The 27,565-nt window shown below is 45.3% G+C and overlaps 1 protein-coding gene across 1 annotated transcript in view; it reads right to left on the reverse strand.

The window, feature by feature from the left end:
• TNFAIP8L3 (TNF alpha induced protein 8 like 3) overlaps positions 1-15,678 on the reverse strand; it is a 38,498-nt gene extending 22,820 nt beyond the window's left edge. Inside the window, exon 1 of the mRNA XM_024232254.2 lies at positions 15,324-15,678. Coding sequence (XP_024088022.1) covers positions 15,324-15,375 — 52 coding nt within the window. The 5' untranslated portion in view covers positions 15,376-15,678. The remainder of the gene's footprint in view (positions 1-15,323) is intronic.
• Positions 15,679-27,565: the final 11,887 nt, after the last annotated feature.

The raw sequence follows: 27,565 nt of genomic DNA on the forward strand, positions 1-27,565 counted from the left end.
CTTCTAGGCAATTTCTTTTTGCAATCACCTGCCCTGTCACTTATCACCTTGTGGAGCAATCAATCATCCACTAGCTGGATGAGGAATTTTATCATCCACTGGTCTGTGAACTCCTTGAGGGCAGGGACCAAGGCTTATTTATCTGGGCAACTAACTGTAGCCAGGGACTGAAACAGGGAATGTTCGTTGCTTGAATGCATGGCTCTCACTCATGACATTTTATTGAAATGCATTCACACTCATGTCAGGAACAATAATGATAATGAGAGGTGGCATGTCCTCCAACCAGGGGCCTAAGACACTCCCACCTGGGAATGGTTGCCACATCACTCACCAGGTTGCTCTGTCACTTCTTTTCTTTTTATTAAGAAAATTATTTTCAAAGTAATACAGGGTACAATTATTTAAAAAGTCAAATCAGACTGAGCATGGTGGCTCATGCCTGTAATCTCAGCACTTTGGAGGCCAATGTGGGAGGTTCACTTGAGGCTAGGAGTTCGAGGCTGCAGTGAGCTATGATGGTGCCACTGCACTCTGCACTCCAGCCTGGGTGACAGAGCAAGACCCTGTCTCAAAAAAAAAAAAAAAGAAAGAAAGATAGAAAGAAAGAAAAGAAAAGTCATTCCACAAGGGAGGCTTATAACATAATGTAGCATCCCCGGCACACCTCTGATGCTAGCTACTTACAGACAAAATACTTTAAACTATTTTAGCTGTTTCAATGAATAATTACCTCTCTATATTTAAATTACATGCTTACACTGTTAATTCTTGATTTTATTTGCTTCTAACTTTCTACTACAGAAGGTGAAAACTTAGCTTTCTTTCCCATTCATTTCTCCTTCCACCTTCCAATTTGCTTCTCTTTCAACATTTGGTTAAATCAAACTTCAGCGATGACATTACTATGATTTAGCTATCATTCATAGCCGAGTCGTGTAGTGTCCTATGACTGCCATGCCTGCATTTCCTTTCTTATTCATCTTGTTTTCCCAGGAGTTAAACACTACTTTTTAATCTCCTGGTTAGTTTTTTATCTGTCCAGTGCCAATTCATTCCTAAAGTTCCTAGCAGAATAGAAAGTTCTTCTCAATAGGTTCAAACACATCAACTAATCAACCACTTCCATTTTTCTTTTTCTTGGAGATATCTCTGGCAGCCCTCTGTCCCCCAACTCAAGTCTGGGCATGTTTCTCTTGATGCCTGATACACGCAGTCATCCTGGGTCCTCCCTTCACTCTTTACCCCTTCTCTCCTGTGTCCATCTCCTGTTTCTTGGATCTCACAACTCCTTTTTTTTAATTTGGTCCTCGGTTCAGTGGAGCACTTGGTCCAGCACAGGCATCAGCAAACCGCCTTAAAGAGCCAGAGAGTAAAGCAGAAAAAGGCAAAATAGAGGATATTGTGTAGGTACTTAAATAACCATGTAAGGTGTAAATAACCATGTAACGTGTACTTAAAAATGTAAACACAAAAACAGGTGGCTGGCCAGATTTGGCCTGGGGGCCTCAGTTGGCTGCCGCCTGAGTAAGCAGCTATCTCAGCAAGAGGACATGATAAAGTCATTTTTTGGTATCTAACATATCATACAATGACTTTATTCTAACCGCACGCTTGGTGGATGGTTTGCCTTGGTCTAGAGCTCTATGTTGGAAATCATTTGCCTTGAGAATTCAAAGGCAGGGCATCATTGTTGTCTAAAGTTCAGTGTTGCTATTTAGAAAACTAGTATACATTGGTAAGGGCCTGGTTTTTTCTCTCTGGAAGCTTTTAAGATTTTTGCTTTGTGACTTGACTCCAGGAATGGCCATAAGACTTGGATTTTTCACTGCCTTAGTCCCTCTAACACTCAGGAGGGCTTGTGGGGGTGGGTGGGGGCCCAAGGCAGAGGAAACAGAGAGGAGCGTCTGGGCCTGAGATGGGCTAGGGAAGGGAAGACATCTCAGGTGAGGCAGAGAGCTGGGACCAGGGAAATGGGGAGGACAGGGTGAAGTCAGGAGGAGATATTGAGCTTCTGGAGTGTGGACAAGATGGGTAGGGCCCATGGGGGCGCCCAGCTTTTCTGGAAGTTTTAGATTCTTTGAGCTTAAAAGAGGCTACCTTCCAGGTGGAGGGGCCCAAGAAACCTGGGGCAGCCATGATGGGACTCAGTGACTCATGAGAGAATGGACTTGTCCTACACAGCACTCCTGTCATGTGCCCCATGATTCCCTGAATCACTGACCAGCTGCTCCTGGCCCTCACCTGGCCTTGATTCCACCTGTGTGCTGTCTTAGCACCAACCTCTACCCTCTTCACACGCTGCTCAGACCTCAGCCACTCTCATTGGGTTATGACAATTTGGCAGAGCTATTTTTTACATAGTTTGTTTTTTAACAACAACACAACAGAAAACAAAACAAAACACTAAGAATGGGTGGAAAGAGGCCTCCTCATCCATTCCCTGAGTCTCGGCACATCACTGACCTCCCTCCCAGGATGAGGAGAAATCCTGGGTAGGGGTGGTTGGTAGAAGCCCTTGTGCTTACCACGCTTTGCTGGTCTTAGGATGAGCTATCCATCATTTTGGGCACAATGCTCCCTTTGTCCAACAATTTGCTCCTATCTCAATCATTCTCCCTCTCATATTCCCTGATCTCTCCTTTTAAAATTGCAGTGGTCATAGTCACTCACTTGCAAATAATAAGAAAAGATGGCTCCTTCATAAAGGCACTAAATAAGGGAACTTTCCTGCTCTCAACTTGAAAACTAAGAAAGAGTGATTTTTTTTTTTTTTTTTTTTTTTTAATGAGGGGAGTTTTCTGGAAGGGTGAAAAAGCATAGTCAACATAGAGTCATGAGTGACTTGGTGGGGCTACGTTCTCAGAAATGCATTATTAGGGGATTTTGCCATTGGGTGAACATCATACGGTGTATTTATACAAACCTAGATGGTCAAGCCCACTACCACCTAGGCCATATGGTACAGCCTTTTGCTCCTAGGCTACAAACTTGCACTGCATGTTACTGTACTGAATACTGTAGGCACCTGTAACACAATGGTATCTGTATATCTAAACATGTATAAGGTACAGTAAAAATGCAGTATAAAAGATAAAAAATGGTCCACTTCTCTAAGGCACTTAGCGTGAATACAGCTTGCTATTCATAGTTGTTCCAGGTGAGTCAGTGAATGAGTGGAGAGTGAATGTGGAGGCCCAGGACACAACTGTACACTACTATAGACTTTATCAACACTGTACACCTAGGCTACACTAATCTTATAAAAAACATTTTTCTTTCTTCAGTGATAAATTACCCTTAGCTTACTGAAACTTTTTTACTTTAGAAACTTTAAATTTTTAAAAACTTTTTGACTTTTGTAGTAACACTTAGCTTAAAACACAAGCACATTGTATAGCTGTACAAAAATTATTTTTTCCTTTATATCTTTATTCTATAAGCTTTTTTCTATTAATTTTTTTTTTACTTTTTAAACTTTTTTTGTTAAAAACTAAGAAAAACACATACATTAGTCTCTGCCGACAAAGGGTCAAGATCATCAAAACATCATCAGGTGCAAGGAATTTTCAGCTCCATTGTAAGCCTAGGGACTACTATCATGTCCAAAATATCATTACGCGGCACCTGACTGTATAATTTTATACCTGAAAAGGAGTAAGGATAAATCATTTTTCATAATATAAACCAAGAAAGTAAATAAAGATAGACAAAATCCTGGCTGATGGGGAATACCAACTATTAAGGGTGATTGGGGCTAATTTAAAACTGGGTTAAAAATTCTGTTAAATGTGAATCTAAATGGTGGGCACTTCCTTTTCTAGAAGCTTCCTGACTGGGCTCCCTCTGCTTGGGAGGCTAGAGGGGAGTAAGGAATTCTGGGGCCATCATATGATCTCTTATTTTTAGCTTCAAGATGCACAAGGAATCTTCAATTAAATTTCAGTCTAATTCCTTCAGAAATGGATTCACATTATATTTAATATCACACCACTCCTCAATAATAAATTTTTTTGGAACGATGGACTAACGGTGGTGGTGGCAGACCAATATCTCCTAAAAGCTAACAATCCCGTTACAACAGGCTTTTAAATGTCCTCGTTTCCCCTTCTAATTTAAAAAGTAATAAAAACACAAAATTAGTATAGGTAAATGAAAATGTGGGAAGTGAATGTCACTCATATCTGGAATAGAGGTCAAGGACAGAGGAAGGGTTGCAGAGGGCATGCGGGTCAGAGCTGCCAGGTGGACCCCCTGCCAGCCAGCGAGCAGCAGCGATGCTGAGTTTCAAGACAGCCAAGATGGCGGAGTCCACAGGCTCACCCACGGGTGCGTTTAGACTGGGATGCTGCAGTGCCCTCGGCCAGTCTGTAGGCCTCATATTTACAAGCTCACTAACTATTCTGACCCTCTGTTCATGGCATGGAGGCCCACAAAGGCTAGGCCAGGTGGGCTCAGAGCAGGAGGTGGTGATGGGGGTGGAGGCACCAGAGAAAGCAAGAGCTGAGGCTAGGGCAGGGGGTGAACAGGGCAGAAGCCTGGATCACCCCAGGCAGGGGGCTGGGCGGAGCCAGTGAGGGGGACCACGGAGGACTGGAACACAGGGAATTGATGGAAGAGCAAATTTCAAGGGAGAGGACGGAGGGGCCTGGGACAAGCCTGCAGGAGGATGAGCTGGGGAACAGGCACTGCAGCTCACTTGGCTATTGTTTATAAAAGCAAATTACCAGCTGAAAGCTGCATGTACTCACTGAAGACAAATCTGGAAGAGTACAAAGAAGACAATTAAAATTACCTATGCACTCATCACAGAGTGGTTTATTTTGCTCGAGCATTAACAAAAAATCTCAAGTGTTTATGTATGTGAATGTGAGGGGAGATTTCTCCCCCTCTCCATATAAAAAGGGGTAGATGTATAGGGGTGTGTGTGTGTGTGTATGCACATTTATGTATATATGTACATACAGAAAAACAGGGATCACAGATTATTGAGCCTTCTTTGACAATGTTATAATGTGAACATTTCCCTATATCATCAAATATTCTTCAAATTAACTTTCCTTAACATCTGAATAATATCCCACTGTGTGGAAATGTCATTATGTATTTAATCATTCCATAAATATTTGACTGAATATTCAAGTTGTTTATTTAGGTTTGTTTCTGCCCCCGCCCTGGGCAGTTTTAAATAGCAAAAATTTGCCATTTACTTTGTGATTGGGATAATTTAATCTCTCTGCATCTGTTTCTTCATCTGTAAACTAGGAATGATAATACCTGCTTTATCCATGTCACGGTTTTGCTATGAGAACATGTGTGGAGGAGTTTTCACTGTTCTATGATTTCACAGTTTTTTAACTTTGAGTGACTTGGTGGCTGTCAAGGCCACCAGCAGAGTTGGGAAAAAGTGAGGGAAAGGTGATGGCCTGGATGTGGGTGTGTTGGGGTGTCTCCTAAACAGTGAGGAGGATGGGTCCGGGGCCTTTAGAAGACAGGATTCTTGCTCAGGAAAGAAGACTGGGCTAGAGTACAACTTTGGGAGACTTTAGCTTCCCAAAAGCTTACAGCTTTTGTTATAAGAATGGATGTTCTTTTCTAATACAGTATTTTGTCAGAAAAAAGCAACGCAAGAGCTCCGTCTTAGGGGACACAGGTAGGAAAAAGCTATTAATGAGGGATGCAGGAGGAGCAACTGAGAAGGTACAGGGAAACCAGGATTATACACAGAGAAGTTAGAAACAAAGAAAAATAGAGTCACAAAAATTCAGGTTTGATACCTACCAGATACTGCTGTGGGCTCTCTAAAAGTTGACCCTGTATAAATTTAGCTCTGCCTGCCTTGTTTGACTCAGCGAATTATGAAGTTAAATCCTAAAGGTAGAGAGACCAAACATGGATGAACAAACATGCCAGTTTCTTTACAATAAAAAAAAAAATCAATCTAAAGACAGATAAAATGTAATTGGAGAACTAGTGGCCAATAAGCCTTTTCTTGAAGCTAGTAGCTATTTAAGCTCAAAGTAAATTAACCTTTGCAATCATCACTGGACATCTGTAAAACCTACCAAATGCCTCTCAAGTATTAAAAAAAAATGCATTAATCTTCTGAGGGCTTTGTGGAGGGCTCTTCTGACTAAGAAAGAGAAGTGGGCCTGACCCAAGGGAAGGAGGCCCCTGGGCAATGTGCTAGCGTGGGCCTGTGCTGGTCTGACCTGTGGCAAATGGGCCCAGGATGGAGAAACCGAAGAAAGGAAATGCAGATGATGGGAGGGAGTGGCAAGAACACAGTAGAAGGTGTCGGAAGGAAAAACAGCAAAAGTCCTTTTGATATCTCAATACCTGGAATAGCTCTGATTCTTTTTTTTTTTTTTTTAATTACATGTTTTGGGGTAAATACAAAAAAGCCACGGGATCTGGCCTCCAGGTCTGGTTCTAACACTGCCTGACAGTGGAACACAATGTTTTTAGCATCCCAGGTCAACATTTCAGAAACGGGACTCTCATTCTTTTTAAACCCTCCTCTCTCCTTAAATAAAGCTCTCACATCTTTTTCAAATTGCTTTTGGACCACCTTCTTGGAATAGTGCAGTCTTCTCTTAGGGCTCAATCTAATTTTCTTCCTTGTACTGTTTTCACATATTCTACCATGAGCTTGCACTTTTTTGGTCAGAAAATAATGATACTGACAAGCAATAACTAAGCGACAATGCTTGAAACACAAACCTGAGTCATCCAGCTCTGAATGTCAAGTTCTTTTCACTATGTTGCACTCTCACCTTCTGAATTTTCTCTCCTCAAGTCCTGCTGGTCACCATGTCCTGGGGATTGTGTATCTGAAATGATTCTAAATGCTGGGGTGAAAAAAAGGGCTTAGGACCCAGCTTAAGCACACTTTGAAAAAGGGTGTATTTGACTTTGGTATCTCTCTTAACTCTGCTTTTCAAACCTTCTTCTCTCCTCTCTCACCAGGCCCATGTGATTCAGAAGAAGCCCATGGCTGCAGCGTCCTTCTAGGGCCTTCTCCCTAGCAGTGGCTTTGTGCCAACTCTTCCATCTTCCCTCACAGATCGCCCTTTACCATCCCCTGATATGGATCCGGAGTCAGCCAGTCCTTCCCCATGTTGTTACTGGGCTAATGCAGGGAATGTCTGCAGCTTAAAGCAGGCCTTTGTGGAGGCAGAATGCCCTCACCTAACAGAGGCAGCCTAAGGGTCAGGGTTCTGGGAACCATGGGAGCTGTGTGGGGAATGCAAGACAGCCTCGTGTCATCCATGAATCTAATTACATAGTCTACCTGGTGCAAGAGAAGAGTCTCTGGAGTTAGACTGGCTTCATTTCTACTGACAAGCTGTGCAATCCTGAGCAGGCTACTTAACCTCTCTGTGTTTGGTTTTCTGTTCTATAAATTGGGGCTATTTATAGTACATAGCCCAGAAGGCTGGTATAAGGATCAACTACCATATAAACAATTAACCCAGTCCCGAATACATTGTAAGTGCTTAATTAATATATGATAAATAAAAAGTAAAACATCACTATACTTTTATGTTCAGTAACAGCCCTCTGGGGCTGACCTTGGGCTGGCAAGGATCATGCCATCTTATTTCTCATCTTGTTTTGCTACAACTTCTTTTTTTTTTTTGGAGTCAGAGTCTCTCTTTTGCCCAGGCTGGAGTGCAGTGGCACAATCTAGGCTCACTGCAACTTCTGCCTCCCGAGTTCAAGCAATTCTCCTGCCTCAGCCTCCCGAGTAGCTAGGATTGCAGGCATGCACCACCATGCCCAGCTAATTTTTGTATTTTTAGTAGAGACGGCTGGTCTCGAACTTCTGACCTCAGGTGATCCACCCGTCTCAGCCTCCCAAAGTGCTGGGATTACAGGCGTGAGCCACTGCACCCGGCTCACAACTTCTTAAACCCTGGTTTCTCTTATCCTGTAACCCCCAATCCCAGTCTTCCCACCCTCACTTTCTCAGTCTTATCCAAAGGAAACCAGGGAGCCACGACTCAATTGTGGCAGGAAAGAGCTGCCACAGAGGCCTGCTGGGCAGATGGCCCCCCTCACCTACCTCCCGTATTTGACTTCGTATTTGCCCACCTTCCCAGCATAACCCACAGGCTCCAAATCAGGAGCGTGGGATGTGTGTGCTCACTAGCAACAGCTCCTTCCAGAATCTCCTCCCTGATGTGAAACTGGATGCTTCTACTACAAAAATATAAACCAGGAGTCTCCATGAAGCTACGTATGGCTAACATGCTTCCTTTCATGGCCAGAATATTTTCCCAGAAAGCACATTTTACTTCTGAAACACAACCTAGAAGCCAGTGGCTGCCCCTGTGGTTTTTCAATAGTTTAAAGCAATATTGGACACCACCAAGTGTCTCCTTTTTTTCCCGGAGAACTGAGTTACAAAATACTGGTTTCTATTAGGGTGTGTCTAGCACTTTCTGTGCTGCCAAGCCTTCCATTTTTACAGTCTGCACACTGGTAGATTTTCCATGAACAGGCTCAAATTTATTCCCAGGCAATGATGCTTAGGAAACCCAATATGAACGTGAAGATTGTTCTAAAGCAGACTCAGAATTTGTCCCATGCCATTGCCTAAAAAGAGCATTTCTGATATGTAATAAAATAAAATTTTTCTAGCATACCTTAAGAGATATATATATATATATATGGGAAGGGGGAGGATATTTGCTCTCCTTATATGATTTTTTGGATTGGATTTTTAGAGGAAACTTGTCTTTTAAATTCTTCTTCTCTATCCTTTTATTTCTATATTTGTATAGAATACAGCCCAAACATCCACCTACACAGGCGTTTTACATAAAGAGTTGGAAGCCAAGTGACTGAAAAACAAAACAAAGTTATTTATGTAGTGTCTTTATAGAGATTTACATGTGAATTCAAATGGGAGCCAAGGGTAATGCTGGAGGGAAATGAACCAGTTAGGGAACTATGCTAATAGAAAGTGTGACTATAATTTAGCTTTGTTGACAAATAAAAAGGCAAGTGCTGTATTTTTTATGAGAAAAATAACATAGGAAATAGAGCTTTCCCTGTATATATTCATATACACTCAGTCTTCACCTCAAGAAGCCTTCTCACTAGAATTCCAAATCACATTGCCCTATGCTCCAAATCCTGCACCAATTACTGCTGGTGCTGCCCAGTTTTACAGATCCAGTTTGAGGTGGGTTTTCTCTCCCCAATATGGCTACAAACCTCTGGAAGGCAGGAGCACATCTAAGTGCATTTCTGTATACTATCACAGCCCCTGGCACCACTCTGAACACAAAACAGTGATCAGCCAGCATCTACTGGACTGTGTGGATTGAACAGTTGGATTCAGAGCTATGAGGTCTAGAATGGCCACTTTAATCTGGCAACCGAAACTGCCCCAAAGAGGTCTAGACAAAGTTTGCAGTTCAACAACTGTCCCCTGAATTCTGCTGATAGACAGGCCTGCCATCCCTAGTAAACAGTCCTAAAGATCTGTGGAGGCCACCTGTGGTGACCACTGCCATGTGCTGCATGGACTCCCCTTCAGGAATGAAGGACTTCCTCCACAAGTGGCTGGTAGTGCTACCTGCAGAAGCCCTCAGCTGGAGGGAACAGCCTCACCCAAGGTCATACCTAGTTCCTTGAAATGACTTGCCTTTAATGACTGCTTATTTTGGGGGTATAAAGGTATAAAGACCTGGCCTCTCACCCCAACTCAGAATAGTTCTGATGAGCCATTCTAGCTCCAGAGTTCCCATGGGCTCAACTGAGGCTGCTGGGTCTACATGGTAGCTCAGCTTCTCTGCCCAGTCCTGCTCCCTTCCCTTCCCCCTTTTTTCCCTTGCCTTCTACAGGTATTAATTCCAAGATAAGTTCCAAATAAACCTTGTGCATGCTGCTGACCTCCATCTCAGAGTCCACTTCCTAGCAAACCAACCCACAACACCATCCATTCATCCATCCATCCATCCACCCACTCACGCACCTACCTATCCAGCCAGCAACCTGCCACTGTGCTTAGGGGACATGGGTGGCATGGGCTGATACAGATGAAAAAGACCCAGTCCTTGTCCTTAGGAAGCTAACAGTCCAGCACAGGAATAACCATAAAGTATGCAATAGGAAGGGCTAGTGTCAAGGGATATGTGGCTGTGGATATGATGCCAGGTAAGGGAGGTGAGGAGTCTTCATGCACTGGCTTAGGCTGTGGTCATCAGTAGACATACCCTGTCTCCTCATCCAATGTCAAGCCCTGGAGGACAGGGTTAACTGTGTCCTTATGTCTCTTTGCATTTCCCATAATTCCTAACACAGAGTCCCAGACAGTACAGAAATCTTAAAACACTAAAACAAAACAAATCACTGAGGGAAAGCCTTGGCATCCTGTCTACTTTATAGGACAGGTTTCTGGCTGCTGGTCTGGCCTTTTAGGACAAAGTTCTCAGGAGGTTCCTCAAGATGCTCATTCACTTACTATGTCCATAAAATCTCAGGAACATGAAGAAGCACAAGACAAGGTCCTGACTCCCAAAGCAGCTACAGCTTACTCTGTGGATGAGGCAGAGATCCGTGCAAATTTCAACCAACAAGAACAAGAAATGGGAATATGACTAATAACCAAATGGCACATCATTCCCAGGCTGTCCTTGCCCTTAGCAGGCCAGCCCATTTATCTTCAATCTGTCAGTAGACAAAGATTACTAAACAGCCTCTGCAAGGAACCTAGCAATGAGAATCAACGAATCCTCAGACCTCACAGTGCCTCAAAACCAATGCACCTGCGAAACTTAATGTCAAAGGGGAAAAGAATCTTTACCCCAAACACCACTGCTAAGTGCCTGAAGGAAGAGGCAGCGTCTGTGGGGTGGGGGAGCCTGTGTCCTGCATTTCCCTGCCTCCAGAGAACGTTACCCAACACAACATGCCGCTGTCTCCTTCAACTCTCCCTCTCCTTTCACTACTTTTGTACAATCTGTCACTAACTTCTGTTGATTTCTCTGAAAAGCCATTTGCGCCCCCCCTCTTTCATCTCGCCTTAGTGCCACTACCTTCTCTGATGTTGTGGCCATACCCTGGGAGTTGAGGTGCCAAGTCCAGGCAAACCTTGCATCTCTCCATCTCTGCCAGATGTACATTCTGAAAACTCAGCTTTCATTTGGTCACATCTCTGCTCAAGAATCATGGGGGCTCCAGAGGCCCTGCCAAGACCAACTTACTCCCTGTACTCGCCTAGCTTTATCTCCCAGAACTCCCCAGTATGTGCCCTCTATTCTAGCTGCCTTCCTGTTTATTTGTGTCTTTTCTCAAGCTGTATGACTTCTGGAATGTCTTTCCCTCTCACCTGCCACCTCCTCAACAGGATCCTATTGAATCCTATCCATTCCTTCAGTTGGTTCACGTGGACCAAGCTGAGCATGTAGGGGAGGAGAGAGAGAGGAAGGGCAGAGTTAGGGGCCTGGTGTTTTCCCAGTCCTGTTTTTCTCTTGTGGTTCCCCTACCACATTCTGACTCCATCACATGGAAATGCTTTTCTGCAGCACCGACCCAGGCACAAGGGCACCATCAGCTTGATTGCCCTGGACCATCTATTTGTGGGAGGAAGGAGCTTATCTGCCTTCAGCTGGGTAGGCTGTCTTGATCTTCCAAGCCAGAAAGGGGAAAAAACTGACGTCGCTGTTTACTCCCCTGTTGCTTCTTAGGAAAGACTTAACCACTCTCAAGTTAATACACCAAGCTCTAGGATTTCTGAGAGATGGATGGTGGGTTTGCCAAAGGAAAGAGTGCCAAGTTGGGTCTCTGGAAAGAATCCAGTGTTCAATAAACCTTGCCTCTTCCCTAATCATAGAAAGATCCATAAAATGACAGAAAGGCAGAGGAGAATGCAGGCAGCACAATGACATAGAAGCATCATTCTGTGCTTCCTGAAAAACAGAAAATGCAGATGGAGACAAATTTCATCCTCCGCCCCACCCTCCACTGCAGCGTGTTGCTCTATGAGAGATCTGCTCTGCATGCACAAAGTGGGGGGAACTTTGGAAGAGTCTCTTGAAAGTGGTACAGTAAAAAGTGAGTTGTCTTTGTCCTCTGCCAATAGGTGACTAGAAAGGTGACCATGATGGGCAAAACTGGCAGGGAGGAAGGTGCGCACCTCCTATGCTTCCTGCCACCTTGAAGGGAAAAGGTTTACCAATGGAATGGGGGAGGTGAAGGGCAGGGGATTGCCTCCTCTTCTTCCACTTGAAGCACCATGAAAGAAGAAACGCTTTCATCTCCACATTAGCAGGTGGATTGAGTAAGGGGTTCTCTGTTTTTTTATAACTTTCCCTAGAGGCATAGGAGAAGCTGGTGAAAGCAGCAGGTTGGAATATCCCCATCTTCATGCCTTGCGCTGGAAGATGGATGAAGATGAGAAGAGGTAAACTAAAAAGACCTCCTCAAGCACACACACACACACACACACACACACACACACGTGCACACACCAGAGATAATGAACAAGAGACTGAAAAGGAGAAAATTAAAAACAAATCTCTTTAGGCAGTTATATTAATGTGATAATAACAACAGCAACATTAATTGTTTTAAACATGCATTTATATTTTAAAACACCGGAGTTAATTATTTAGCAGTATTCTTACAACAAATAATCCAATCAGGTAATAATCAAAATAACAGCTACCATTTACTAAATGATTACCAGGAACTCCTCTCATGTGTTATTAGACCGAATCTTCATAAACCCCTGTGGTACTATTGTTATCCTCATTTTACAGAGTGGGAAACTGAGGTTGGAGATGTTAAATAACTTGCCCATGAGGTGGAGACTGAAACTCAGGTCTGTTCAATTCCAGAGTCCAGCCTTTTACCCTTACAATGTCCATCTTACGGCAGGGCTTTTTCACAAATTCAGGAAATGGAAAGGCACGGACGAGGAAGCAGCCCTTATGTCTCAACTCCCTGTGAGGCAGGTACACACACACATATAAGTACTCCAAGAGGTCCCACTCACTCTGCTGTACTTCTCAGTTACACCCATTCAGCTTTCATAGATTAACAGGTCCATGGATGAATGTCAAGTTTCTTGTAGGGACAAAGGTCAATCTCTAAGGAGAACACACCTGTCATCTAACCTGTATCTGAATCTGCAACAACGGTTTCCATTTGACAGGATGCAGCCCTAGCAAGGTGGTGAATTAACATCCAGCTTTGAAGCACTGTCATACAGGAGAATACTTTAAGATGGAATATAATGAGTGAGACTGACTGCCATTTAGCAGAATGGCTTGTGACATTAAAATACATGTTCAACCTGTGAGATTCAAGCACACGCAGAAAGAAGAAACGACTGCAGAAAACAGTAAGGTGCAAACAAATAGTGACAGCTCACGAGAGCTGGCTGCCCTGCTCTTCATGGGGCCCATGTGACCTTAGTGATGTTTGCTGTCAGCTACGCAGAGGCCTTCTGACACAAACTGACCGTGAATATAACAGGGATATTAAACACTGGGGCAGGCTGGAGAGAGAAAACAACAGGGTGCAGCAGAATTCTTTTCCTTCCCTTTCACCCAAGTACCAGGGATTCTGAAGATTCTCCTCGCCCCCCCCCCCGCCCCCCCCGGCTTCTCTTCCTTCCTCTTTCTCTAAGCCTCTTTATCCTCCTCCCCCTTCTCCCTCAACCCCTTAACTTCAACCAGAAGAAGAGATGGAGGGTTGGGCAGGGAAGCACAGAGAATGTTGTTCTTGGGATTTTGAGAGAGTTAAGTGTCAGGGTCAATGTCCCCTTCCCGCTTGCGCTCTCGAAATGGATACACACAAAACACCTACTGGAACTTTTAAATGATGAGAGGAGATCCACAAGTCACCTGTGAAGCAAAATCTCAGCACTTTATAGTCACAGAAACATACAGGCATGCAAAGGGCTCATGTTTATGAATTATATCCACACATACCTACGCAAAGCAGGTGGCACTTGCACACACACAGGAATCCTTAAATACACGCATCTTGGCATTTCCTTTCCGCCAGCCTCGGCCTTTCCCACCCACACAAAGGTGCGGGCCACAGCCACCCTCCGTGGGGTGTGATGCAGGGTGAAGGGCGTCACTGGGTCCTGGCTACTCCCTGGCTGTGAGAAGTGGGCAAGCCCTTTACTCTATGGGAATCTCTGTACAATGAAAATAACTGCCTGGCCAGGGGCTGTGAGGATGAAAGGGTATTAATAATATACGCAGGGCGCTGTCCTGCTTGGTTCCCGAACCTCCCTTTCCTACACCCACGGCTGGACTGATGGTGCCTTCTGTCACTTGGTCCCCACCGTCAGTACTCTAGTGTGACACTGGGAAGAGTGGGGGCTTAGCCAGGGCCGCGGTCTGTACAGGAGGGTCCCAGCCCGCAGGTCACGGGTCTGCAGGCCCACAGCTAACCTTCAGAGCTGTACGAGCCCCGAGTGCCGTGGGACGTGCGGAGGAAGAGCGGGTCCCAGGTGCGTAGACCCGTGGGTGGGGGGCGGAGCCGGCCGGTGGAGGTGGGCAGAGCCCGGCGGCAAGTCGACCCACGGCTGTGGGTGGCTTCCTCCTGTTGCTCCGTATCAGGGAGAGGCGGGGGAGGACATTCATTTTTTTTTTCTTCCCTAAGTATGCATCCACCTATTGCTTTAATAACTATCGATTGTGAAAAGCCGGCGGGGCCTTTTAAAGGCGAAGCCGGGAGGCGCGTGCCCCCGCGTCTGTGTTAGGGGACCAGTCCGCGGGGACCTTCTGGCCCTTCTCCTCCGGCTGCGCGGCAGCGATGGACCCTGTGCGTGGGCTCTCCTAGCAGCCTCGGGAACCGCAGCCGCAAGCTGTGGTTTGACCCCTGCCCCAACCACTCGCGAGGCCTTTTCTGTTCAGAGCCCCCAGTCACGTTCTTGGACCCAGTCACCTGCTCCGCAGCGCAGTCCCGGCGCCTCAGGTTCGAGGACCCGGCCCGCGCTCGGAAAGTTATTTCAAAAGGCAGATGTGTTGCAACCCTCTCTGCAGCAAACTACAGTACGCGGATTCCCGAACCCTTCCCCGCCCCCACCCAGCCCGGGCGACCAGAGCCCGCCGCAGGAGACTGGCAGCAAGGAGAGCCACCCCTAAATGCACCTTCCCTCCCTCCCGCGCGCCCAAGTGCAATGGGGTTGGGGGACGCCCCAAAGCAAACTCACGGCGCGGAGCAGTCCCCAGTCTTGGCCTGGAAGGGGTCGGGCTGCTGAGGATCGGCTTCTCGATTTCATGCCCCAGCCTCCCGTCCTCCCCAGCTCCAGCCCACCCGGCTGGGTCGTCGCGGCCCCTCGGTACCTGCGGCGGTCACGGGCTCGCCCTCGCTCTGCTCCCCGGAATCCGAATCCATGCTGCGGGCTGCTGGCTGGGCGTCCACGGCCACCCGCCCGTCTGCGGGGCGCTCGGGCAGCCGCGGCGCACTCAGGGCGGACAGCGGGGCGGCTGGAGCCCGGGCGGCGCGGGCTGGGCGGTGCGCGGCGGCAGCGGCCAGGGGGCGGCTCCGCAGAGGCGAGCGCCGCCCGCGCCCCGCTCCCCGCGCCCGCCGGCCGGTGCCTGCGCGCGAGGCGAGCGCAGGGCGGAGGGTGGAGCGCGCCGGGAGACAGCCCGGAGGAGGGAGGGAAGGCGCGAGCGCCTAGGAGCCCGAGCGTTCGGCGCCCGGCGGGCTCCAGGCTGGGGTTAAATATCCCGGGGGCGGCGCCGCGCCTCCCTACCCGCGCCCTGCGTCGGAGCCCTTGGACTTGCCTCGCGCGGCGAGGTTGTGCTGGTCTGCAAGGCCGAGCCCCTTCCCTAGGGTGAGGCCAAATTTGTAAAATTCCTAGGTGAAAAAGAGCTTCAACTCGCGCGGGAAAGGAGAGGTTCCGAGTGTTCCGAGTTATGGGGCTGCCAGGGTTCGAGTCCAACTCCACCGCTCAGAGACCTTGGACCAGACCTGTTTGGTTTGTTTTCTCACTAGGAAGATGAGGGAAGGGGGGCGGGGAATAAGGGAAAGGGGCGGGGTGGGGGGAGATGACAGTTGGACTGTTGTGGAAAGTAGTAAGACAAGGCATGTGCGGGACCAAGCGCTGGGCCTGGCACCTAGTGACGAGGTAAACACACAGGCAGGTAATGCTAACTCCGGCTGTTTGAGTCTTCTCCCGGCGAGGGCAGGGCAGGTGGGGCAAGCGGTGGTGAAGCGGGTTCCGGGGGCTCGGTGAGTCTGAACACTGGCTCGCCTGGAAGGCTGGAGCCACCCTGCCAATCAAGCAGCCGTGCTATTTCGCGCCCACGACTAGAGGGACCAGAATTAATTTTAAAAGCTTTTCTTTGTTGATGGGATTCAACACAGAGTGCTAAACTTCCGTAACACCCTCCTTTCTGAAAGAAAAAAAAAAAAAAAGCATTTGTAAACCTATTTACCAATTAAGAGCTCAAACGAGGGGGGAAATACACGGAGCACCGAGGCCTTTTTTTGTTGTTAATTCTTGGTTATCTATATGCTCTTATTGCCTCCCTATTATAGGCTCCTACACTCACAAAGCCTCAAGCTGGGTTCTCTGCATGTGAAGTCTGCCCAGAGAATGCAAACTATTGGCCAGAGCAAAAGAAAATCAAGAAGAAAAAGTATCCTAAAAAGCGCCACTTACTGAACGTTTCCCTTTGTGTCCTCATCTAATCTGTACAATGACCCAGTGAAGAATTTAGGTTGCACCATTTGAAAATACTTTTTGGAAGTAGAATATGGTTGAAAGTTGGCAAGTTCATAGAATTCAACTTATTTTCATTCCCATTTTACAGATGGGAAAAGTCTCAGAGACAGCAGATGATGTCCCTGTGGTCTCAGGTCGTCCAGTAGTTGGGTGAACTGGGACTTGAAACCAGGACTTTCTGATGTCCAGATCTGCTCCTGACTGCTATGGTACAGTGTCATAAGTGAGTTTTGGCTTCTGGTCTACCTGAAGGCTGCCGTCTTTAGTGAAGTGTGGGCTTAACAGAGTGCAAATACCACTCTACTTTGTGTTTTCAGAAAACAAAGGATGGCCAGGCTCATGGACTCTAGTGATAAAAGTTGGATGGATATTGATGAAATGGTCAAAAGAGCCCCACAGTGGATGTGTTATCTTGGGCAAATGGCTAAACCTCCCTCGGTTTCCTCAAGTGTTGGTGTCTCCTTCATAGGGTGTTTGTAAATAAATGAAATAATGAGTGTGAAAGCTATTACCCAATGCCTGGCGCACAGTGAATGTTTGATAACTGGAAAGAACACTAATTTTTAGATTGAATGGATCCCATTTAGAAAAGCAAAATATTTTAGAATTGCATTTTTTAATGAAAAGAAAAAAGTGGGGGCCGGGCACGGTGGCTCACGCCTGTAATCCCAGCACTTTGAGAAACTGAGGCGGGCGGATCACCTGCGGTCAGGAGATTGAGACCAGCCTGACCAACTTGGAGAAACTCCATCTCGACTAAAAACACAAAATTAGCCAGGTGTGGTGGTGTATGCCTGTAATCACCGCTACTCAGGAGGCTGAGGCAGGAGAATGGCTTGAACCCGGGAGGCGGAAGTTGCAGTGAGCCGAGATCGTGCCATTGCACTCCAGCCTGGGCAACAAGAGCAACACGCTGTCTCAAAAAAAAAAAAAAAAAAAAAAAAAAAAACAAGAAAGAAAGAAAAAAGTAATGGCAAAATTTGGATACAAGATGATACTCAAAAAACAAATAGCTGGGATCATTTAAAAAGTTTGCCATAATAGCTTTTCAGTTATAAGATAAAACAACAATGATAGCTTCACAGAACAGAGCATATGGGATTCAAAAGGCATTCAGCTTCCTCTAAAGGTTGTGCCTAGATTCAATAACAGGAAATGTGAAACTTTCCCTGTTTCCTTAGACCTCCTTTCCTTGCACTTCATGGAAGCTTTTTTGGTTTTGTTTGTGTTTTAATGGACAGGTAGCGTGGGGTGCAGTATGAGGGAGACAGACCACAGAGACATGTATGAATAACAGCAAAAAGGAAACAGAGAAGCTACTGGAATTTGATCAACAGTAAACAGTGTACTGAGAACACACATTTACAACACATGTATGCTCATCAGTCATCAGGTCTTCACTAAGTATCTAGTACATTTTGACCCAAAGATAAATGCTTGGGGCATGTGGGGGGAGAAATAACTGGTCAAGGTATCCTGAAAAGTCTTTGAGTGAAGTTCTTAGATAATGCCTATTCATTTACCTGCTCCTATATTCATTCATAGTATATTTCTGTGAAACGAGGCAGACATAGAATGAAAAATTGAATTGAATGTGGAATTAGACAACGGGGAAGAGAGATCCAAACTAAATAAGGTCTCGATTCCAATTTCCTATGATGTACAATCTGTTGTCATGGGACAGCAAGACAAAGGGAAATGACTACTGGCATGCGTGTGAGTTTAATGAGGAACATTAGTGGAACATACCTTATCTCTCCTCCCAGTATGGAAAAATCTGTGTAAGAGAAGGAAGTCCTTAAAATAGTATCTTATGACCATCACCCCCACTAAAACAGTGAAATCTGAGGTGGTGAATCTGCTTTTACAAACCAGTTCTGATATATTTCTTGTGGGGGGGCGGGGGTGAAAAACTCTTAAGAAAGAGAAAAAGGGAAAGGGTTTCTGTAGTTCCTCTGTATATTTTTAGAAAAATGGCATCACTTTGCAGACTTGAATCTAGAGTCTGAGGGTTATAAACCACCTTCCTCAGTGTTTCCACTACATCTTTTCAGCCTGGCAGCTCTTCAGATATACGAGTTTCTACCACTCATTGGTCATTTCTTAACTCGAGTGAACAAAATTGTTGGCTTTTTAGGGAAATTGCCTGTCTGGTGGGTAAAGCGTATCTATTTGTAAGGTGTCAAGAAACAGATAATAAAATAGATCCATTTCTGCTAACACAATAATACTCCTTTAATCTGAGCCAGTGCTATGACTCATCTGCCTGTCTCTTCTTGTGGGATGGAAAGGGAGCTGTCTGCAAACCTTCAGCAGTGGGAGGAGGGAAGGAGATACTTTTCACATGCTAGGACTGCTGCTCTGCTTTGAAAACCCACCAGCTCTAGAACTGCTGTTTTCTCTAGGCTGAAGTGGCCTTTGGTCCTTAGAGGTGAAAGGTTGGCCCTATTTTTAATAATTTGTCTCAAGGTAGACTTTAGTCCCAAGGAAGCTTCTACCCAGAGCTGAGGGGGCCTCCATGGGACTGTAGGTAAGCTGCAGAGCAAGGTCCAAGCTAGCTTGATATCCATCTAACAGAACAAGGTGCTAGAAGACAGCCTTGAAAAAGGAAGCTTTTCCTATTTCTTTCTCACCAGTAAAAATAAGCTTTTATTAGTCTCCCCTCTTATTTAAAAAGTAATGCAGATTACTAGAAAAATAGGAAAATACATGTAAACAAAAAAGAAGAATATAAATTAATTCATAATTTTACTAATTGCAATCACGGTTAACATATCTTTTGAGAAGTTGCCTTCTGTGTGTGTACAGTATTCTGCTTTTGTAAATGGCTTTTTCCTTTTAACAATATGTTGTGAACATCATTTCATCTACTCTTTGATAACATGATTTTTAATAGCTGTACAATATTCTACTGGATGAGTACACCATATGTATTTAAGCAATCCTCTATTGTTGAGCAGTTAGGTTGTTTCCAATTTTCTGCTATAATAGCATCAATCAATATCCTCGTGTCTAAATCTTTGCACACATCATTAATCAATGCCTGTGAACTTTCAGCAGCCTCCTTCGTTTTCCTTGGGTGAGAGAAACAAGAAAGAATATTGCAACTAACAAAATAATTGCTGTATATATCCCAAGACTTTAAGGTTATCAAGAATTTTCATGAGTATAATCTCCACTAGGCAGCAGGTAGGTTATTTGAGTTCATTCTTGCATTTGTCCAGCATCAGTTGAGCCCAGAGGGGATTTCTATAGGTTTAGGAGACGAATGCAAAGTTTCCTTCCACACTTTCTTTGTGGGCAATGTGTCCTCTGCACAGCCCCATCCAAGTCCAGACCCCTTGTAGGAGGCAGAGGGTGGATGAGGCTGGCAACTTTGGCATTCAGCTATTCTCCTGGGTTCTTAGCTTCTGCTTCCTGAGCTGCCGGCAGGATAGCTTTCTTGGTGGTTAATGCAATTATAGTGACTCAAAAGCACTGATCCAAAGGGAGAGGAAAATTGAGAAGGAGAAAGGGAGAAGAGAAAGAGAGAGAGAGAAGAAAACTCTATGGGCCCAACCTCTGTTGTGCCCTAGCCCAACCCTATGGGGTTATTTATAAGCCCTTTAAATAGCAGCACCAGGATCTTCGGTTCACTAGGAGCCTGCCTGATCACATATGGTGTGTGATCTCACTTGTGGCATTCATTTTGGCTGTGGGATGTGACTCCACTGCTGTATGAGAGCTGTTCTTACAAGCATCTACACAGCTTGTATGTGGGTACCCTAAGTGACTGTTGAGCTCTGCCCAGTGCCTTCCCATCTTCCTGGATCCTTACACAGCTTTGTGGCATAGAAAAGGTGAGTCTTATTCCCACAGGAGAGAAGACGGAATCAAGACCCATGAGGCTTCAGCGGCAACTAGAGTCTTTATGGTTTTCAGGATGATAGGAAAGTACCCAAAGACTGGGTGGGGCAATGTTACCCCAGTTTTCAAAGGGAAGAAAGGAGTTGATTCTGGAAATAACCAATTGGTGACTTTTTTGTTGCTGTCTAGCAAAAGTCTGAAACAAACAGGTTTATAAATGGTTAAAGAAGAGAATGGTGATCACCAGCAGCCAACATGGGTTCCTTACCATGTCCTGCTAAAATAACCATGTTAACTTTCTTTAAACAGAGTCATGAAGTGTATAAATCAAGATAATTTTATTTGACTTGGGATGTATCAAGTATTTGTTGAGTACCCTCTGTGTTTCAGGTGCAAAATGAAGGGAAGTGACTGTCACAGATACCATATGTTGTGATTTAAGTTTTGAGGAGGTCTAACACAGTTTCCTTGCTGCTAGGTGGATCTGGAGTAGGTTGAACAATCCTACCCTGTGAGCTTTGATTCATGGCTTTGAGTTACCTAGGAGGGAGGTATCCAGTGGAGTGACACAGAGCTCTGCCCTTGGCTCTAGTTTATTCTACTTATTATTATTATTTTTTTAAAGATAACAAGAGTAGTGATTTAGAGAAAGAATTTGATGCTTGTGCTTATCAATGGTATAGATTACCATACTAACACAGGTCAGAGAAGACAAAATCATATGGGAAAGACATGTGGGTCTTTGTTGTCCATAAGAGCAACATGAGTTAACAGTGGGATAATAGCTGTATTGCTACAATAAGGGCAGGAATAGTTCTTCTGTATTGGAGCTAGTCTTACAGACACCTGGGGTCTTATGAAAATATGGTGCTACATTTTAAGGAGACATATCAGGAATCTCCCCAAGGTGGGGGCATCAAGATGATGAAAGAGGTTTGGAAACCATTCTGTATGAGAAAGTTTGAATGTCAGGCTGGAGAAGGAAAAAACAAACAAACAAACAAGGCATGACTGGATGGATGTCCTTAAATGTGTAGAGACTTAGATTCTAGGCTGATGTGGGACTAATGGATAAAAGTTATAAGAAGGGAGAATTTGGATCTTGTGCCAGTCCTGGCCTGCCTGTCCTTGCCCTTTCCATCCTCTGTAAGAAAAAGGGGCTGACCCCTACAGGCTGCATTTGCCAGGCCCCTGTACTAGCTGTTTTCTAGCTGGATACAGCCAGTGGGAGGCACTGGCAGAAGATGGGCAGGTCAGAGAAGGAATATTCTCCCCTATCCTCTATCCCTCAATCTTGGCACTTTTGACAATTGCTATATCTCCTCTGTGACTCCAGCTCCTACCAAATGGACCTGCTGTGGTTCCAGCTTTCACGAGGTGACCCAACCCCTTGGCTCCAGTAACAGCACCTCCTCCCTTTTGTCCTTCAGCCCAGGGTGGCAGTGACTTCCTGCTGCTGCTAATGTCTAGGTTACCTCACTATCCTCTGTTTGGCTTCTCAAACCTGTGTAGCCAGTTCCCTGCATTGCATGATCTCCTTTGAAAATATGTAAAATAGTGCGGGGCGCGGTGGCTCACGCCTGTAATCCCAGCGGTTTGGGAGGCCGAGGCAGGCGGATCACCTGAGGTCGAGAGTTCGAGGCCAGCCTGATCAACATGGAGAAACCCTGTCTCTACTAAAAATACAAAATTAGCCCAGCGTGGTGGTGCATGCCTATAATCCCAGCTACTCAGGAGGCTGAGGCAGGAGAATCATTTGAACCCGGGAGGCTGAGGTTGCAGTTAGCTGAGATCCCGCCATTGCCCTCCAGCCTGGGCAACAGGAGCAAAACTCCGTCTCAAAAAAAAAAAAAAAAAAAAAAAGAGAAAGAAAATATGTAGGCTGGGCGCGGTGGCTGAAGCCTGTAATCCCAGCACTTTGGGAGGCCGAGGTGGGCGGATCATGAGGTCAGGAGATCGAGACCATCCTGGCTAACACGGTGAAACCCCGTCTCTACTGAAGATACAAAAAATTAGCCGGGCATGATGATGGGCGCCTGTAGTCCCAGCTACTCGGGAGGCTGAGGCAAGAGAATGGCGTGAACCTGGGAGGCGGGGAGCTTGCAGTGAGCTGAGATTGCGCCACTGCTCTCCAGTCTGGGTGACAGAGCAAGACTCTGTCTCAAAAAAAAAAAAAAAAAAAAAAAAAAAGAAAGAAAGAAAAAGAAAAGAAAATAAGTAAAATATTTTCCTAGTTAGACCTCATTGATACAGACATGTACCACTGGTACAGGAATAAGAAAGTGTTTTTTAATGATTACAACTGGATGACCATGGGTAGGGGTATTGTGGGAGGCTGGAGTCCATGACTTTTAGGATTCCTTTGGAAACTGAGACATGGAAAGGAAATGATGTGTCCAAGTCCTGGGAGTGGCAGAGCTGAGACTAGAACTCAAGGCTCCTATTCCCCAGACAGGCATGCTTTCATCTGATGCTGACTCTCCTCCTGCACATGTCTTTAAAAGTATCCTCTCGTGGTTTATGTTAATCATCCTTCTGATCTATGGAAGGGAAAATTGAGTCTCCTAAATTTGTTTTTTTCTTTTAATTCTCTCATGTTTATGTGACAACCCAGTTCAATAACACTTACTCACTAATTATTTTACAGAACAAATATCGCTCGCCAAGTGTTGAGTGGAACCTTTTGTTCCTCCCTTCAAAGCATTTTCTACTTAGAAAAGCTAAATACATGTTCCAATCTGGAAGGTTCCATTTATGTAAGTCTCTGATTTCATAACATCTACGCCCAGTCGAGGGCTGTAGAAGGGGGAAGAAATGTTCAAGGTCACCTAGTCTAACCCCATCACTTTAGATATGAAGAAGTAAATCTAGAAAGATGAAGTGGTTTGCCCAGAGTTAAGAACAACTGGGACCAGAACCCATGTCTCTGGCCCTATTTCAGGATTTCCCATCATATTACCATGCTCCTTTATAGCCCTTCTACTCCAGCCCAGGACAGCAGTGACTTCCTGCTACTTCTTTTACTACATCCAGTTTTCATTTGGTTTCCACCCTCACTTCCCAAATCTCTCTCCCCATTACTGATCTTTCCTCTCCTTTTACCTCCTGTACACCAGTGTTCTACTAGACCATATACATCTGGAATGGAATTAACAAAAGCAGGACTTGACCAATGCCTCTTTTCAATTTCTTCATCTCATCAAAGACTCTCTCCCCTCTCCTTGCCTCCTCTTCCCTCCGCTTCCCTCCATCTCCCTCCCTTTCCCTTCCCTTTTCTTCTTCTCTGGGTTTTCAAACTTTCCATTCCTCTCTTCTATCTATCCAACATTTTCTTTCCCGCCAAGTCTTCTCTTGGCATTGTCCTTAAATGGATCCCTCCCTTCAGTGTTCAAAGCAACCTGCCTGGTTGAAGCTATCAACACTTCTAAAAGAGGAATCTTCCATGCCTGGTTGCCATAAGCCTTTGCTCATTCTCTGAGGAGGCATAAGTTAATGTTATCCCTTAGTAAGACACCTGGGCCTCTCTCCATTACTTCTCTGGCCTCTTGACTGTGGCTGTGGGCATCTTAACAGCTCAAACACTATTGCAGAGAAGGGAATTCCTTCCATGGCCAAGGATATCAAATTTATTTTATTTCAAATCATTAACAGACATCATCCCATGAGAGTTTCCAATGTTTTAACAACTTTCTCTTTTGACTGTCACTATCAATCTTAGCTAGTTTTTAGATCTCGCCAAATTTGTGTTATCTAGACATTCATGAGTGGTTAGATTTATTGAAGCTCTTTCAGGATAACATTACAGCATAAAGTTTGAGTCACAGTGACCTCATTCAAGTGTACTGGTTCTCCTCTGAAACAGACATGTTGACACCATATTTCCAGTTAGTTGTACTGTGAACTGTGGTCTTCTGTCCTTCCAAACTCCGTGTTGCTGTCTTCTAATGTGTATTTTGTCTCAGTCACATAGTTATCAAAAACCCAGGAACTTGGTTCATCCTCCACATTCCTGTAACTCATACTTTAACTTCTCTTGATGAAATTCGTAAGTCCAAGGATCAAATATTTGGGTTCTGTCCCAGGAAACAAGCAGGTGGTACATGTGCCTACTTCCTTAGTATAGGTGATATTGCTGCAAGAGTTAAGAGGAATGAGGAGTTACTGGCAGGAAAGAGGAGAGCCTCTGAAACCAGGAATCACTTCCCAGCATGCTCTCCTCTGCTAGTATAGAGTGGAGGGTGAGGTCAGTGCAATCATTCTCACCTCAATCACATCTTTCCAACAATCACATCTCCATTGTACTGAAGGTGCCAACAGCCTCCCAGTTCCCCAGGCTCATAGTCTCCAAATTAGTGCCCTTATTTCTGTCTTCTTTGCTTCCATGCTGCCATCCAAAGTCCTATCAACATCTGATGCTGTTTCTACCATGAGTCTCTTGATTTTACCCTTTCCTTTCCATCTCCACGGGCTCCCTCCTCCCAGCTCTTTCCTGTGTCTTGATTGCTGCAACAGCACTCTCTTGGCTGTCTCCCCTTATCCAGCCTTGCCCAAATCCAGCTACACCCAAGCCAGAGTTCGAGCTTTCTCAGCCATCCTAAAGCTGGCCTCTTTACTATCCTGCTATGCTCCCCACTCACAGGAGAGTCCTGAATATACACCAAAACAAAGAACTACCCGGAGTCCACGCAGCAAGGAGTTTGTCATACCCAGCCATGTCCTGCATCTGCGCCACGTCAGTCTGTTTCTGCTCTCTGCCCTGCTCCTGCGTGTCTTTCCTCTGGCTCTCTGTCTGCTGCGGCCTCGTCCCTGGTGAGTGCACTCCTGGCCCCTCCTTCCCCCAGCTTAAGGCTGTCTCCTCCCTGCCAGTGGATGCTTTGCTGCGATGGCTGGAGGTTTTGGCTCTCTGACCTGGCCTTGGGCCCTTCTCTCTGAATTATCCTCATGGGACCTTCTGGCCAGCGTGCCCTTGTGTTCGTGGAACCCACATCCTCTTAGCTTTGCCTCTATGTGAATCAATGTTGAGTAATTTCTGCTGTGTTGGAGTGAAGACACCTGGATTTTTGTTCTGGCTGTTCATGAATTTGATGTGGGGCACTAAATAAGAGATGGGCTGCCTGTGCTGGCCCTCTTCAGATGCCAGCTCTGTGCATCCTCAGCTCGCCACCTTGCATGCTTTGCACATGCCTCCCCGCCCCTATACTCCCTTCTCTGCCAGTTCCTGAGCCAGTGCTGACCAAGTCCCTTTCCCCTCTGAAGATGAAAAGATAAGGGGATGAGTCTTGTTTGTAATGTGGCATCCCTTGTGCCTTGGGTCCCTGCATATCCATTGACCCACAGTCTCTCCTTTGGCTCTGCCTCACAGAGTGTGGAAACCAGTGTGCTTGGGTTTTGCCGTGGTTTCCCCATTTGGACTCAGGTGTCCTTCTTGGGACAGTAGCCCTAACTTGCACACTGACTCTTTAGGAGGTCTGGTCATTTCCCATTACTTGAGGTAACACTAGCAAGTCAGTTTTCATCTCTAGGGAGTTTACCTAACACTACCTGCCATTTAGTGGACTCTTACTTTGCTTCAAAAATTAATTAGATCGGACTTTCTGAATGACCAAAAAAATTTTTTTAACTACCAGTTGCATTATAGCACCTTCAAAAAATATGATCAAGAACCAGGAAGAAATCAGAAAGTAAAGACCCCTAAGCTATCAGAAAAGGTATCTTTTACTCAGGAGAGAGTCCTGCGGGCTCTCACTCATAGTCTAGTTTTCTTTCTTTACCCCAAAATTCTATCAGGTATGGGAACAGGAGGGCAGGGTAGAGAGGTGCTCCTGTCCACACCCACTTTACCTCTTACTCACTCGATGACTTCCTACTGCAAACAGCTGAAGGCTTTTGATAGTTCCTGGGAGTTAAGGGGAGTGGTTCTTAGAGAATGATGGGCAAGATTTGGAGATGAAATCTAGGTTCCTGCCCCTTGTGTGGGACACTTCTGCACAGTCTTATAGAAGTTCCGGCAGAACTGAAGCCCAGCTGTCCACAGGGGTTAAGTAAATAACCTCTCAGGAATGCACCTGGATGGGCTTCCTGGTACTTCCTGGGATCGCCTCCCAAACAACTAGCTCTCAAGTCCTTAACTCAGGATCAGCTTCTGGAGAAACTTATCCTAAGGCATGCTGCAAGAACGAAAAGCCAAGAAATGTTGGAAAGAGAAAATAGCAGAACTCTGAAAAAATGCACACAACAACGAAAGTATTTTGGGGTCCTGGAGCCCTTTAACAAGGACCATTGGGACACAAGGATATGTGGCATACTTTCTCTACACACTGAGGGCTGGAGTGTTGTGATCTGGGTGGAATGTATTCTTTTTAAGAGGCCTCAGGAATAAGTACGATATTTGAGAAAAGGTTCTACATGAAAAGTGAACATAGGTTTTGATACTTAAAGGAATGATTTGTTGGCTATCTAGAATCTTGAGTTTCCAAATGCCCCTTTCCCTGATGACCAGGATTTATTGGATTTTTAGTTGAATAAAATTCGTTGCCCTTAAGCCTCAAAGCTCCCAGTTCTAGCAGTTTGGTGCTTTAAGATTCATTTTCTTTATGTTTTTCAGTCTTTGATGTTGTCCCTTCTCATCTCCTGTTGCATAATGGAATTAGTTTTTGTTTTGTTTTTTTAAATCTGCCTTCGCACAGAAGCCCCCTTTCCTTCTTGGTCATTTCAGTGTCCTTTCTTGAGCACCATTATCTCATTCCTGGGGTAAGGGGATCAGCTCTGCATTCAATATTCCAAAGGCTAGTGCAGTGCACTGAAATTTATACTTCTGCTTTGTTTCCAATCCAAATTGATTATTTTTTTTTTCAGTTTTCATCCAGATGTTTGATATCATGTAAACACAGCTTGAAAGTGTTCCTGAACTGCTTACAGATGTATGCCAGTGACACCCTTTCCAAATTATATATAATGATTCTCTGGGTCTATTTATATCCATGTCATAGTCTCTGGCTTGAATTTTAG

Source organism: Pongo abelii, chromosome 16, assembly GCF_028885655.2.
Source record: "Pongo abelii isolate AG06213 chromosome 16, NHGRI_mPonAbe1-v2.0_pri, whole genome shotgun sequence".
Lineage (NCBI taxonomy): Eukaryota > Metazoa > Chordata > Mammalia > Primates > Hominidae > Pongo > Pongo abelii.